The following is a 13205-nucleotide window of genomic DNA, read 5'->3' on the forward strand; positions in this document are numbered from 1 at the left end:
GCGCTTGGGAGGCAAAGGCAGGGGAATGAGTTCCAGGCCAGCCTGGTCTACCTAGTGAGTTCTGGGGCTACAGGAAGAACGTCTCAACAAAAAGTTTGTGTATGTGCACATGCTTGTGCCGCAGCTCATGTGGAGGCCAGACAACTTTCAGGAGTTTGTTCACTCCTTCCACCATGTGGGTCAGGGGACTGAACTGAGGTTGTTACCTTGATGGCCATATACCCAGCATTAAGACCTGTGTCTTGACACTTAATCATTTCTGTGTCAATTGTAGTCTTCTATCCTCCTTGATCTAACAGCAACTAGAGCTCTTTAAACCCAGGTGTTTGAGTTTTTAAAATTTTTGATTTTATCTGTGCTTTGCCTGCACCATGTTGTATAGTGCTTGCAAAGGCCAGGGGCGGGTCAGATCCCATACTTGTTAACTGCCTGAGTACTGGCAAAGGAACCCACACTAAGTGCTAGCTAACCACCAATTAAGTCTCTCCAGCCACTCCCTTCACCCTTGGTCTTGTTCCTTACCTTAGACTATCCCAACTTGGCCTGTTTAGGTTCACGATTTCAAGTAACTGCATTATGCTGACAAACTTTTATTCTGTTCAAGTTTTGTAGTGTAAGTAAGAACAGCAAGAACATCTACCTCAATGCTTAGCATACAGCAGTACTTGAGGGCCAAGTCGGGAGAGCAGATCCAGATTCTAGTTTTTGTGTCATGGAGGTCAAAGGCTGATATTGGGTGCCAGTGGCCAGCAAGCCTAGGTATTTTATCTCTCAAGTGCTACAGATTAAATTCAGGTCCTCATGCATGCATAATAGGTTACTGAGCCATTTCCCAGATTCTTACGTAGATGAAGAAACAGTATGCTACTCTTTATGATAAAGTCTCAACACTCAAATTGGTTAGACAGATGAATTTGTACTGTTGCCTTTAAGTACATATAATCATATTGGCCAGGCATGCTGGCATACACTTTTAATTCCAGCACTTGGGAGATAAGAGGCAGACAGGCAGATCTGTGAGTTTAAGGCCAGCCTGGTCTACATAGTCAAAGATCCTGTCTCAAGTCTATCTGCAAGAAAGTACACCATGAAAACGCTACAAAATACAGATGAAACATACACACACTCAGCTCCATTCTTCAACTGGTCTTCATTTCTCCCGTCTTCTACATCATGGAAAAACTAACACAATTACTAGCTTTAAACAAAATTTTATTACACAAAGGTTGTCACATAATTGGATCTATTTTGTACAGAATTACTCTGACTCTCCACAGAAAGGCTGCTTCTCATCTCTGATGGCAAGCACTGAAACAGGAGACAAGATGCCTGTGATTGAAGTTGAAAGCGGGACACTGGTACATGGCTTGTGCATCCAGTATCAGGAATGTACAAATGTCTTTATTCAAAAATACAAAATAAATTATCTGTAGGCATGGACAATGACAGCAGTAAACCATTATATATATTGTCAACTGAAACCAGTAACTGATGGTTATAGTGATTTTCTTAAACATCAGCCATCAGGCAGCCTTTCTTCAGTCACTTTCTTCAACTGACTTCTCTGAAGTTATTGGTGAGGAGCCCTGCCTTGAGCATCCTGTCACAGTTCACTGATAAGGGCAAAGCACTATTCTAGGAATTAGAACATGCCACCTCCCATACCACCTCCCATTCCACCCATGGCACCCATTCCAGGGTCCTTCTCTTCTTTAGGAATTTCTGTGACGACAGCTTCTGCTGTAGTTAACAGAGAGGCCACCCCAGCAGCATCCAGTAAAGCAGTCCTTACAACCTAGAAAAACAAAACATTGTTTCTCTCAGTGAGATGAGTTAATTACATGTCACAGAGCAAGCCACTCCAAGATTTTTTAGGAATACTGAATTATTTACCTTTGTTGGATCAATGATTCCCTTTTCTACCATGTTCACAAAATCTCCAAGCATAGCATCATAACCAATTTCAGAGGAACTTTGCATAATTTTCTCAACTATCAAAGAGCCTTCAACACCTGCATTCTTAGCAATAGTCATTGCAGGAATTTTCAGTGCTCTTTTAATAATTTCTATACCTACAAAGCAAACAAATTCACAAATTTATGATCTTTTGTAAATAAAATAACACATTCCTCTATTTGAGAGGGGGCTTAATTAACCAATCCCACCATGGGTGTAACCATCCCCCCTAAAAGAATGTGGGATGTCATTAATTGCCTCTTGGGCATCAGTAAGTATGCCGTCATTTCAACAGGAAGAATCAGGCCACAATCTCATTTGCAAGATAATCTTTTTTTACCAATTTCCTGATCTTCATTGGCAGGTTTTATTAAGTCCAAGGCTGGGATGCAACGAAGCAGAGCACAACCCCCTCCTAGAACAATGCCTTCTTCAACAGCTGCTCTGGTAGCATTGAGGGCATCTGTCACTCTGTCTTTCTTCTCATTCACTTCAACATCACTTGTCCCTCCAACCTAAAGATGAAAAGAATTCCAGTTAACAGGGCCTTGGGAATCTAAGGCAGGCAGATCCCTTGAGTTAAGGCCAGACTGGTCTACCCGGTGAACCCTGTCTTAAAACAAAACAAAACAAAACAAAAAAACCCAGAAGCTATACCTGGAACAAAGATTGTGACTAGTGACTAGGTAGGTAATCCACAGCTGTGGTGGGCTGCCTCTGCTGAGGAGCATATGCCACTGACAAATACCCCCTTCTTCCAGAACAACTTCCCACAAGACAAGTTCAAATGTGGTTTAAGAAAGGAGTAAGGTTAGGGTGTGGTGCAGTGGTAGATTGCCTGCACCACATAAAAAGGGGGACAGGGAACAGGCTCATAGTACACAGGGGTAGATGCATACTTGGCACTCGAGGTCTCAACATGTGCCCTATGGGAAGTGTGTGGCTGTGTGCGCACATACACATAGTATGCACACACATACAAGCTAATTCTTGATGAAGCTAATTTCCTAGATATTTGCTTAGTTACTTCCATTAATAACACGGAAGCAAAAGCATTGCTAGGCTCAGAACCTAATTTCCAACAGTGACTCTCACCTTCAGCACAGCTACTCCATCCGATAGCTTTGCCAGTCGTTCATTCAGTTTTTCCTTTTCATATTCACTACTTGTGATCTCTAACTGCTCAGTGATTTCTTGAATACGTTTTTCAATTTGAGCTTTGTCACCTTTTCCTTTCAAAAGCATGGCATCATCTTTGGTGACAATGACCTCTCCAACTTTTCCTAAGTCATGAGCTTGAACATCTTCAAGGTTTAGATTCAATCCCTCTTCTCCAAATACCTATAAACATTTAAGTGTTGTCAGTGTCCTCCACTATAACCAAACTTAGCACTACATATAATACAGGTTAATTCTGTGAAGAGAAACTCTTAAAATGCTGCATCTTTGAGATTTCAAGGTCTGAACAAAATCAGTATTATGTAAATTTTAAGTATTTGATAAAGAAAAAAAAGGAGCCCAATGGCACACTGGTAGCAAAGATTATGAACATGACCTTAATTCTACCCAAGGTCCAAAAATCTAAGAAACCCGTGTAAAGCGTACACTCTACAAGACATTTGATATCTGGAAGGGAAATAACATTGAAAGACCCAGTATCACACAATTATTTACTTACTGCACCACCAGTAGCAATAGCCATATCTTTTAGCTGGTTCTTCCTATTGTCCCCAAACCCTGGAGCTTTGACTGCTACCACCTGAAGGCCAACCTTTAGCCTGTAAAAAAACATTTAAAGGTAAGATTTAAAAAAAAAAAAAAGCCAGGTGCGGTGGTGCACGCCTTTAGTCCCAGTACTTGGGAGGCAGAGGCAGGCGATCTCTGTGACTTTGAGGTCAGCCTTTACACAGCAAGTTCCAGGACAGCTGGGGCTACAGTGAGACTCATGGTAAAAAAAAAAAAAAAAAAAATGGAGCGCTGGGATTAAAGGCATGTTACCACACCCTGATTATTTTTTGTCTATGCATGTATTGCCTGCATGCACACAACGTACATCCATGTAGTGCAATGCCTACAGAGGACAGAAGAGGCTGTTGGATCCCCTGGAATTGGGGTTACAGAGAGTTGCTAGCTGCCATGGGGGTGCTAGGATTCAAACCCTTGTCTTCTAAAAGAACAACCAGTGTTCTTAACTGCTAAGCCCTCTCTCCAGCCCCTAAAGATGTTTTTTTTAAACATTAGGAGTTTAGTACTCTGTAAGTTTTAGTACTACTACCAGATTACTCTGGACCCCCACCACCCCTTTTTGTTTTTTAACAACTTCTTCTGGTCTTAAGAAATAGGTGGGACTATTTTGTACTCATCTACATTTGTTCCAAGCTAATCACATACTTAAATAACTGGGGCCTTACATTCCAGTTAGACAGCTGGAGGCCAAGACAATAACCCCCATCAGAGTAAGTTAAAGGGCACATGGATAGCCCTCTTTCATGAAGACCTAGATTCAATTACCAGCACCCACATGGTGGCTTACACCCACCTGTAACTCCAGCTCCAAGAGAATCTGATGCCCTCTTGACCTCTGTGGGTACTGCACAACATGGATGCACTTACATACATGTAGGTAATACACTCATACACAAAAAATAAAAATATATTTTAAAAATTTATGTTTTTTATTTTATGTGCAAGTGTTTTGCTTGCATGTAAGTGTGTACCTCTGTCCTGCAATGCCCACAGACCAGAAGAGGATATCAGGTCCCCTGGAATGGAATTAGGGATGGTTGTTAGCCACCATGTGGGCACTGGGAATTGAACCCAAGTCCTCTGCAAGAGCAAACCTTTAAGGTATCTCTCCAGCCCCAGATTTTCAAATTTTTAAAATTACACATATGGAGGGTGTGGTGGTGCAAGCCTTTAGTTCCAGCACTCAGGATCAGAGGTAGGTGGATCTCTGTGAGATCAAGGCCAGCCTGGTCTATACAGCAAGTGCCAGGTCAGCTGGGGCTACAGAGAAACCCTGTCTTAAAAAGATCAAAGAAAAATTCACTTATTTATTGGGGTGGGGGGGACGGGACAGGCAGGTTTAACAGCTGTAAGCTATAAGTGTGTTCCCACTTTCCACCACGTGAATCCCAAGGATCAAACTCAAATCCTGAGCCTTGAAGCAAGCACCTTTATCTATTGAGCCATTTCCTCAGTCTTTTATTTAAAAGAGAGGGTTTTCATTTAGCCCATGCTGACTTCAAACTTGCCATGTGGTGGAGTATGACCCTGAACTCCTGATCCTCCTGCCACTATCTCCCAGGCACATGGACTACAGCTCTGTGCCATCACAATCAGCAAATGTGTTTGAGCTATTTCATTTGTGCAATGCTGTAAAACAAAACCGGGTCTTGACACACACTTCAATTCTAAGTTTAGGAAGAATATACATTTCAGCAGCTATCTAAATCACTTACTACCTGCCTTAAAGTTGAAACTAGTATGAAACTACAAATAAAGTGTAGATTTATTTTGAAGACTTATTTCTCTTGAGGCTAGAGATGGCTTGGAGGTTAAGAGCACTGGCTGCTCTTGCAAAGGACCCAGGTTTTGATTCTCAGCACTCACATGGCAGCCAACAACCAACTCCAGTTCCAGGGGAATCCGATGCCCGCTTCTGGGTACACTTACATACACGCAGGCAACATACTCATACACATTGAAAAAAAAGAAAGCACATACTGCTCTTCCAGATGACCTGAGTTCAATTCCTAATACCCATGTTGGGTGCCTCACAGCAGCTTGTAACTTCAGCACTGCACTCATGTGCAGAAACCCCGACATACATCTATACATAATTAAGTAACATTAAGATAAAAATATTACAGACATTTATTTCTCTTCCAGAGCATTTATTAAATTTTTTTTTGTCTTTTTTGAGACAGGGTCTCCTTGTAACCCCAGCTGTCCTGGAACTCACTATGTAGACCAGGCTGGCCTTGAACTCACAGAGATCCACCAGCCTCTGCCTCCCAAGTGCTGAGATTAAAGGTGTGTGCCACCACGCCTGGCCTAAATTTTTAATAACAGATGTTTAACAATTAAATGTATTCACATTTGTGCCTAAAACTTTTTTTTTTAAACTCAGACTGTCACTGAACTATGTAGCTGAGGATGATCCTGAACTCCTGATCCTCCTGCCTCTACGTCCCAAGCACTGGAATTACAGCAGTGCACTACCATGCCTGGTTTATGATGAATCAAATCCAAATCCAGGGCTTTCCAATACTAGGTAAGAATTTTGCCAATTGAGCTCCAATTCCCAGAGGACTGTTTCTTACTACGTAACACAGGCTGCCCTCGAACTTGTAGTCCTCCGGCCTCTGCCTCCCACTGCTAGGTGTGTGCTACCATGTCAGCACTAGATCTGAGGTTTTCAGAATCAAAGTTGCTTACTACCTAACGTTCATAAAATTTTCTTTCCCCATGAAAAGAAAATGTACCATCCTCACTTTCAAAAGTATCCCTATACTAAAAGAGCCTAGCTTAAGATGTATAAAATAGGAAGTAGGAGGCCAGGTGAGGTGGCTCATACCTGTAATCCCAACAATTAGGAGGCTGAGGCTAAAGGATTATGTGAGTTCGATACCAGCCTGACTGTCTCCAAACACAAAGAGATAACACTCACAGAATCATGAGGGTACACACAGCACACCTAAATTATACACAACTCTACATCAAATATAAAATGTCTTCAAATAGCAACACAAATAATCCTTTCACCTACAAATATAAAACACCAAACATAGTATTACCTATTCAAAACCAGTGTACTTAGAGCTTCTCCATCGACATCTTCAGCAATTATGACCAATGGCTTCCGGTGGGCATTGGCAATTTCAAGAGCAGGAACAATAGACTGGACGCTAGAAATTTTCTTTTCACTCAGCAAAACATAGGCATCTTGGAATTCACATTTTTGACCTGAAAATAGCGAGCATTTAAAAATGAAACGTTAACAATACCAAGAAAACCAATGCAATTTATTCCAATGAACTAAACCAAAGTTGCAGTACAAAAGAGACCTCCATTTACTGTACTATACCAACTTTTGGTCTTTTTGTGACACGGTCTCCCTGTAGCCCCAGACAGCCTGAAACTCACTTTGTAGACCAGGCTGGCCTTGAACTCAGAGATCTGCCTGCCTCTGCCTCGCAAATGCTGGGATTAAAGATGTGCGCCACCATGCCCTGCAAAAATTAACTTTAAAATTTATTTTTATTTTATGAGTGTTTTACCTGAATGTATGTAAATGCACCCCTCATGCATGCAGGGCCCTTGGAGGCCAGAAGAGGGCAACGGAACTCTTGGGAGTTACAGATGGTTGCTAGCTCCCATGTGGGTGCTAAATGAACCTGGGTCCTCTGCAACAAAGCAGCCAATGCTCTTTACTGCTTGCTGAGCCATCTCTCCAGCCCCCAGATTTACTTTTAAAAAGTTATTCTAGCCGAGTGTGGTGGCGCATGCAGAGACAGAGGCAGGCAGATCTCTGTGAGTTCGAAGCCAGCCTGTTCTCCATAGTGAATCCAGGACAGCTGTGGCTACAGGGAGACCCTGTTTCAAAAAGACCAAAAAAAAGTTATTCTAGCTGGGTGTGGTGGCACTCAGGAGGCAGAGGCAGGTGGATCTCTGTGAGGCCAGCCTGGTCTGCATGTGAGTTCCAGATCAGCTGGAACTATAGGGAGACCCAGTCATAAAAAAAAAAAAAAAAAAAAGTTGTTATTCCACCGAACTTACACCTATAGTTAAGAGAAACTTTAGGTCTATTTAAAAAGATTTCAGTTACTGACTTGTTCTCCTCACCTTAAAATTTTTTTTTTTAATTATTTTTATGAGTGTATTACCTGCATGCATCTAAATGCTCCTATTTGTAGAGTGCCTGCAGAGGAACTGGAGTTACAGATGGTTGTTAGCTGCCATGTGGATGCTGGGAACTGAACCTGGGTCCTCTGCAGGAACAGCCAGGGCTCTTAATCACTGAGCCATCTCTCTAGCCCCTTCTTACCTTTAGATGTGTTAATAAAATATGGGGAAATGTATCCTCGATCAAACTTCATGCCTTCGATAATTTCTAATTCATCATTCAATGTTTTCCCATCCTATGAAAAGTCAAAGAATTAGGTGAATTAAAGAGTTCAATGAAGAAACACAAAACTTTGTAATAACAGACCCCACAAATTATAAGGGATTTAGGAAGGCACATGTAAATATTCCTGAATATCTCTAATTCTACTTCTGAAAAATCTCAGATATTCACTAGGTATAAAGGCACAAGCCTTTAATCTCAGCATTTATAAGGAAGGCAGAAGCAAGTGGATCTGAGTTTAAGGCCAGCCTGGTCTGCAGTGAGTTTCAGGCTAGCCAGGACTACATAGTGAGACCCTATCTTTAAAAATAATAATAACAAAAAAAAGCTTATTTTATTTGCATAACTTATAACTAGATGAGATTCAATCATTACAGTTTAGGATGGATTTATTCAAAATGGACACCAAAGCTCATAAGTCACACAAAAAAACTAAGCACCATACTCTGTACAGATGCTGAGACACAAAGAAGGAAAACTTCAGTTTTGGCATACACCCCACTAAATACATTACTGAAACAAAACAAAACCCACACACTTGCCTTTACTGTGATGACACCCTTTCTTCCAACCTTTTTCATTGCATCAGAAATGATGTTTCCAATTTCTTTGTCTCCATTTGCAGAAATTGTAGCAACCTACAATAACCAAGTTACTCATCAAAAACTAAATGGTTACATTAGTCCTCTCAATCTCTTTCCCCCAGTAACTTCTAAATTGGTACTTCCACCCAGCAGAGAGGACAATTAAGTTTTGATGAATGGTCCATGGAGCTATATCCTTAGTCCCCCATTCTTTTTCATTTTACTATCTGGTGACCCAATGATCTATTAAAGATCCAACTCGTATCACTACGTTTTCTTTATCTTTTAGCTTTAAGGATAAAATGCATCTAAGGCTAGTTTGGGCAGTGTTACTCGACAATGGCCTGTGATCACGAAATGAAATTCTTACCTGAGCAATTTCTTCAGGCGTTGTAACAGGTTTAGACTGCTTTTTAAGTTCAGCAATTACGGCATCAACAGCCAACATCACACCTAGTTCAAGAATGTTATGTCAATACAATTCTATTCTCACAGCTTCTATGCCAAGTATAAATTTCCAGATTCACAAGAAATATTTTAATATTTTGTGTGACTATTTTTTTCTAACTACATGAAGTCATACACAGGCACTCAAACAGTAACATTCAAATTCACAATGAATTCCTAAAATAGCAAGTTTTTGAAAACTGGACCAACCTAATGAATGTGGTGGTTCACACCTGCAATATAAGCACTCAAGAGGTTAAGGCAAGAGAACTGCCACAAAGTCAGGAGAACTGGTGGGCTACATAGGTTTCTAAGCCAGCTAGAGGCTACTGCCTCAAAATGAAAAACAAAACTGGAAGAAAAGATGCGCATAATTTCAAAAATCTCACTATCCAATTCCTATTCTAATCATGCTGCCTGTTCCAGTATGGCCACTAACATTCTTCTGTCTACTAATGAGACAAGTACCAAGAAGGCTCAGTAGGTAAAGGTACTTGCTATGCAAGCCCAAAGGCCTGAGTTCATAGAACCACACAGGTGAAAGGAGAAAGGACTCCAAAGTTGTCCTTTGCCCTCCATATCCATACCCACACTAGTATTTAAATTTAAAACAGAACAAAATGGGGTTGGGGAGCAGCTGTAAGTAATGTGTTTGTCACCAAGCCTGATGCCCTGAGTTCAATTTGGCCTGGTAGAACAAACAAACTAAATATTGTGATTTGTTCCACACGTGCACTGTGGCATATCAAGCACATGTGTACTCAATGAATGGACACACAATGTAACTAAAAAATGAGACAATCATTCAACAAGAAGACTTCTTAGAAGTAGCAATTTATTTCTGTAGTATCCATGACATGACACTCTTACCTCTCCTGATTTCCACTGGATTAGCACCTTTGCTGATCTTCTCAAAGCCCTCCTTGGCAATAGATCGTGCCAGAACAGTAGCAGTGGTAGTGCCATCCCCAGCCTCTTCATTGGTGTTATTGGCAACATCTTGAACAAGTTTAGCTCCAATATTTTTGTATTTATCTTTTAAGTCAATTGACTTCGCAACAGTCACACCATCTTTTGTTACTTTGGGACTTCCCCAGCTCTGTTCAATAATAACTGTTCTTCCCTACAGTGACAGAATAAAAAGAACAGTCTTCAATACAAGGCCACTACCTAAAATTCTTGATAAAGTCCCATCATTTTTACGGTCTTGCTACATGAATCTCACGGCCAAGTTCATCAACACTCAAGTCTACAGACAAAATAATGTCTGCTCCTTTGCCAGGGACTTAACTTTGAATGAGGTCCAATGTGATAAAAACCCTAAGCACGAACAGATGTCACATTATAATACAAAAGCACAGATGACAACTACAAAAAAAAAAAAAAAAAAAAAGCACAGAACATACTTCACATCATTTGCACTTTGGGTTAGTAAACGATATCTTTCAAATACATATTAACATTCACTAAAGTACTAGCCATTACAGTGAGAACAGAGCTCTGTTCACTTAACAGAAATTTCAAATACAGCAGCAACAGCATTAGAAATTTTGGATTTGAACCAAGCTGCTTTCTATGCTTGAGCTCTGTAAACAACATTTTATGCAGCTCTTTAGATCACTTTATCAATTTGAAATAAAAATTTCACTTCACTGTGGACCATAGTGACATCCTCAAAATAGTACTGCTCCCTCCCTAGGAAAGGACATCTGAAAAATTTAAATATGTGGTTTGGTTCCAGCACTCAGGAATAAAGGCAGGTGGATCTCTTGGAGTTCAAGGTCAGTCAGGACTGTATAGTCTCAAAAAAAAAACTAATGGTATGCCAGATGAGGTAGTATACTAATAATTCCATGCACTTAGGAGGTAGAGGCAGGAGGATCAAGAGTTCAAGACCAAAGACCAGTTTTGCTACAGAGGGAGGAGACCAGACTGGGCTATAGTGAGATTGTCTTAAAAAAGAAACCAACACAGGGCAGCAGTTAAGAACACTGATCTTGCCGAAGACCCAGGTTCGAATCCCAGCACCCACATGGCAGCTAACAACTGTTCCTAACTCCAGTTCCGGGGGATCCGACAGCCTCTCCTGTCTTCCTCACAAACTGCACAACATGGGTGGCACTTACCTACATGTATACACATTTAAAAAAAAAAAAAAAAAAAAGGGCAACACAAAGCTTTAGAACAGGAAAAACAGGGTAAAATGGAAAAATGGGAAGCCATTCAGAGTTTTCCAAGTGCAGATGAAAACACATTCTCGAGATGGGTGATGGCTGCAGGACAATGTAAATATCCTAATGCCAGGCCAAGTGCACACTTAAAATAACTATGCTATGCACTTACTATATGTATACAGCAAGTATATTTCAGTACAATAAACAAAACCTTGCACCTACAAATACATACTTTGAGGTATTATTGGATTTCAGCTACACTTTCCTCTATATCCTCTACTGGGAAAGGATCCAAAATTTAATTCACGTAGGTACAAAAGATTAATTATACCTCAAGTTTGAAAGTCCTCCTTTAACTATGCATTTACTATTCTATTACACCACAGTGTACAGTTCCAAAAATCTGGTGAAGCCATTTTAAGGCATTGTCTCAAGAAAAACCAAAACACTCCCACCCCCTCAACCTGGAAATTGAGTTGTCACAGAAACTAATAAAGTACTGTTCCATAGTTATATCTAATATACAGCAACAAAACGTTATTCTTTAATTAATACGATTAAAGTATATCGATACCTTTGGCCCCATTGTAACGGCTACTGCATCGGCTAAAAGGTCTACACCTTGAAGCATTAAGGCTCGGGCATCCGCACCAAATTTTACATCTTTGGCATAAGCCCGAGTGAAATGAGGAGCCAGGGCCCGGGCCACTGGTCTCATCTGGCGAAGGACTGTGGATAGTCGAAGCATTTCTAGGGGAGAAAAAAAGCAGATGATTAGTGAAGGACAAACACGTCAGAGAACATCGGCTAGATGGGAGCCTAGGGGACCTGGGCCACACAAAGCGCTGCAACTTCACCGTCAGCACCTAGGGCCAAGTTAACTAGGCCGCCCCCACGCCTGACCTATAGCACTAGCAGAAAGCACCCGAAACCACTTCCTTGTGGCCCCGCATCGCGGCTACTGGGAACGAGTTAATATTTCACCGCCAAAATGGCCTTGAGAGCAGACCCGCTCCGAAAAGGGTCTCAAAAAATAAAAATAAAAAAAATAACGCTAGCGGAAGCGAGACTGGTCCCAAATCCGAGCGCCCAGGGAAATGCACATTCTCCTGACAGTATCTCCACCGCGGGCTACAGTTAACAGAGTAGCTGGGGAGGCCGCGATGCGGGACCTGGGGCTTAGTCCACCTGAGCGGCCTCACAGGTCTTCCCAACTAGACGCCCCGAGCAAGGTCAAAGTGGAGGCGCGGCGCACCCGCGGCCGATGAGGCGGAAAGCAGGCGCACGACCCCGGTCCGCGAGCCCTGCAGTGCGCACGGCGAGGGGAGCATCCGCAAGCCCGAGTGGCCCAGCCTCCATCCCTCCCCACGCCAGCCCGCCCTCGCCGCACGTGATTGACCACTCGCATGGCCCCACTGGGCCTGGACGTGCGAGCTGGGCCTGTGGTCCTAGCCCGGACTCCCGCTAGCCCGGGTGTGGGGGGGGACACGCCGAAGCAGGCCGCGCCACTGTGGCGAGCGCCTGGATGCGGTGCATGCGGCGACCGCATACCTGCGGGGCGTCGGCAGGAGCGCACGCGGCGAGGCAGGCCGTCAGCAGCAAGTGAGGGACAGAGCACACGGCGCGCACGGCAATGAGCCAGTGTCTCCTCCCTTCACGTCCCCGCCCCGCAGCCCCGCGTGTGCGCGCGCCCCACCCCTTCCCGCACCGCACCCGGCAATCTGCATGTGGCGCGCGCGGCCCCGCCTTCCCTACCCGAGTAAGCCGGGGCCCGAGGACTCAGCGCTCTCCCACCTCCCTACGCTAGTTCCAGGGCCGCGCCCCGTTCCAGAACCTTCCGGAAGGCGCCGCGCTTCCCTCGGGTCAAAGGTGAGATTGCGTCATTTCCGGGAGAGGGGTCGGACGGTTCGTTCT

At 42.9% G+C, this 13205-nt stretch overlaps 1 protein-coding gene across 4 annotated transcripts; it reads right to left on the minus strand.

The window, feature by feature from the left end:
- Positions 1 to 1195: 1195 nt before the first annotated feature.
- Hspd1 (heat shock protein family D (Hsp60) member 1) lies at positions 1196 to 13179 on the minus strand. Of its 4 annotated transcripts, none has more exons than XM_008848295.3 (12): positions 13047 to 13179; positions 11866 to 12041; positions 9988 to 10240; positions 9041 to 9123; positions 8629 to 8724; positions 8006 to 8099; positions 6756 to 6924; positions 3635 to 3734; positions 3052 to 3297; positions 2297 to 2471; positions 1894 to 2072; positions 1196 to 1795 (listed from the first exon to the last, which is right to left on the minus strand). In XM_008848295.3, the coding sequence occupies exons 2-12, from the start codon at positions 12037 to 12039 to the stop codon at positions 1643 to 1645; spliced, it is 1722 nt and encodes a 573-aa protein (XP_008846517.1). In that variant the 5' UTR covers positions 12040 to 12041; positions 13047 to 13179; the 3' UTR covers positions 1196 to 1642. The 4 variants fall into 4 exon arrangements, with proteins under 4 accessions (XP_008846517.1, XP_029409480.1, XP_008846516.1 ...); XM_029553620.1 differs by having other exon boundaries at positions 13086 to 13101; XM_008848294.3 differs by lacking the exon at positions 13047 to 13179 and adding an exon at positions 12843 to 12988.
- Between the last annotated feature and the right edge of the window lie 26 nt (positions 13180 to 13205).

The sequence above is a fragment of the Nannospalax galili genome, unplaced genomic scaffold (assembly GCF_000622305.1).
Source record: "Nannospalax galili isolate Female #2095 unplaced genomic scaffold, S.galili_v1.0 scaffold1024, whole genome shotgun sequence".
Classification (NCBI taxonomy): domain Eukaryota; kingdom Metazoa; phylum Chordata; class Mammalia; order Rodentia; family Spalacidae; genus Nannospalax; species Nannospalax galili.

Coding starts and splice junctions, on each gene's coding strand:
- Hspd1 (XM_008848295.3), bottom strand. CDS start 12,039: ATGCTTCGACTATCCACAGTCCTTCGCCAGATGAGACCAGTGGCCCGG. Junction 10,241..11,865: donor CCGTTACAATGGGGCCAAAG/GTATCGATATAC, acceptor CTGTCACTGTAG/GGAAGAACAGTTATTATTGA. Junction 3,298..3,634: donor CTATTGCTACTGGTGGTGCA/GTAAGTAAATAA, acceptor AAATGTTTATAG/GTATTTGGAGAAGAGGGATT.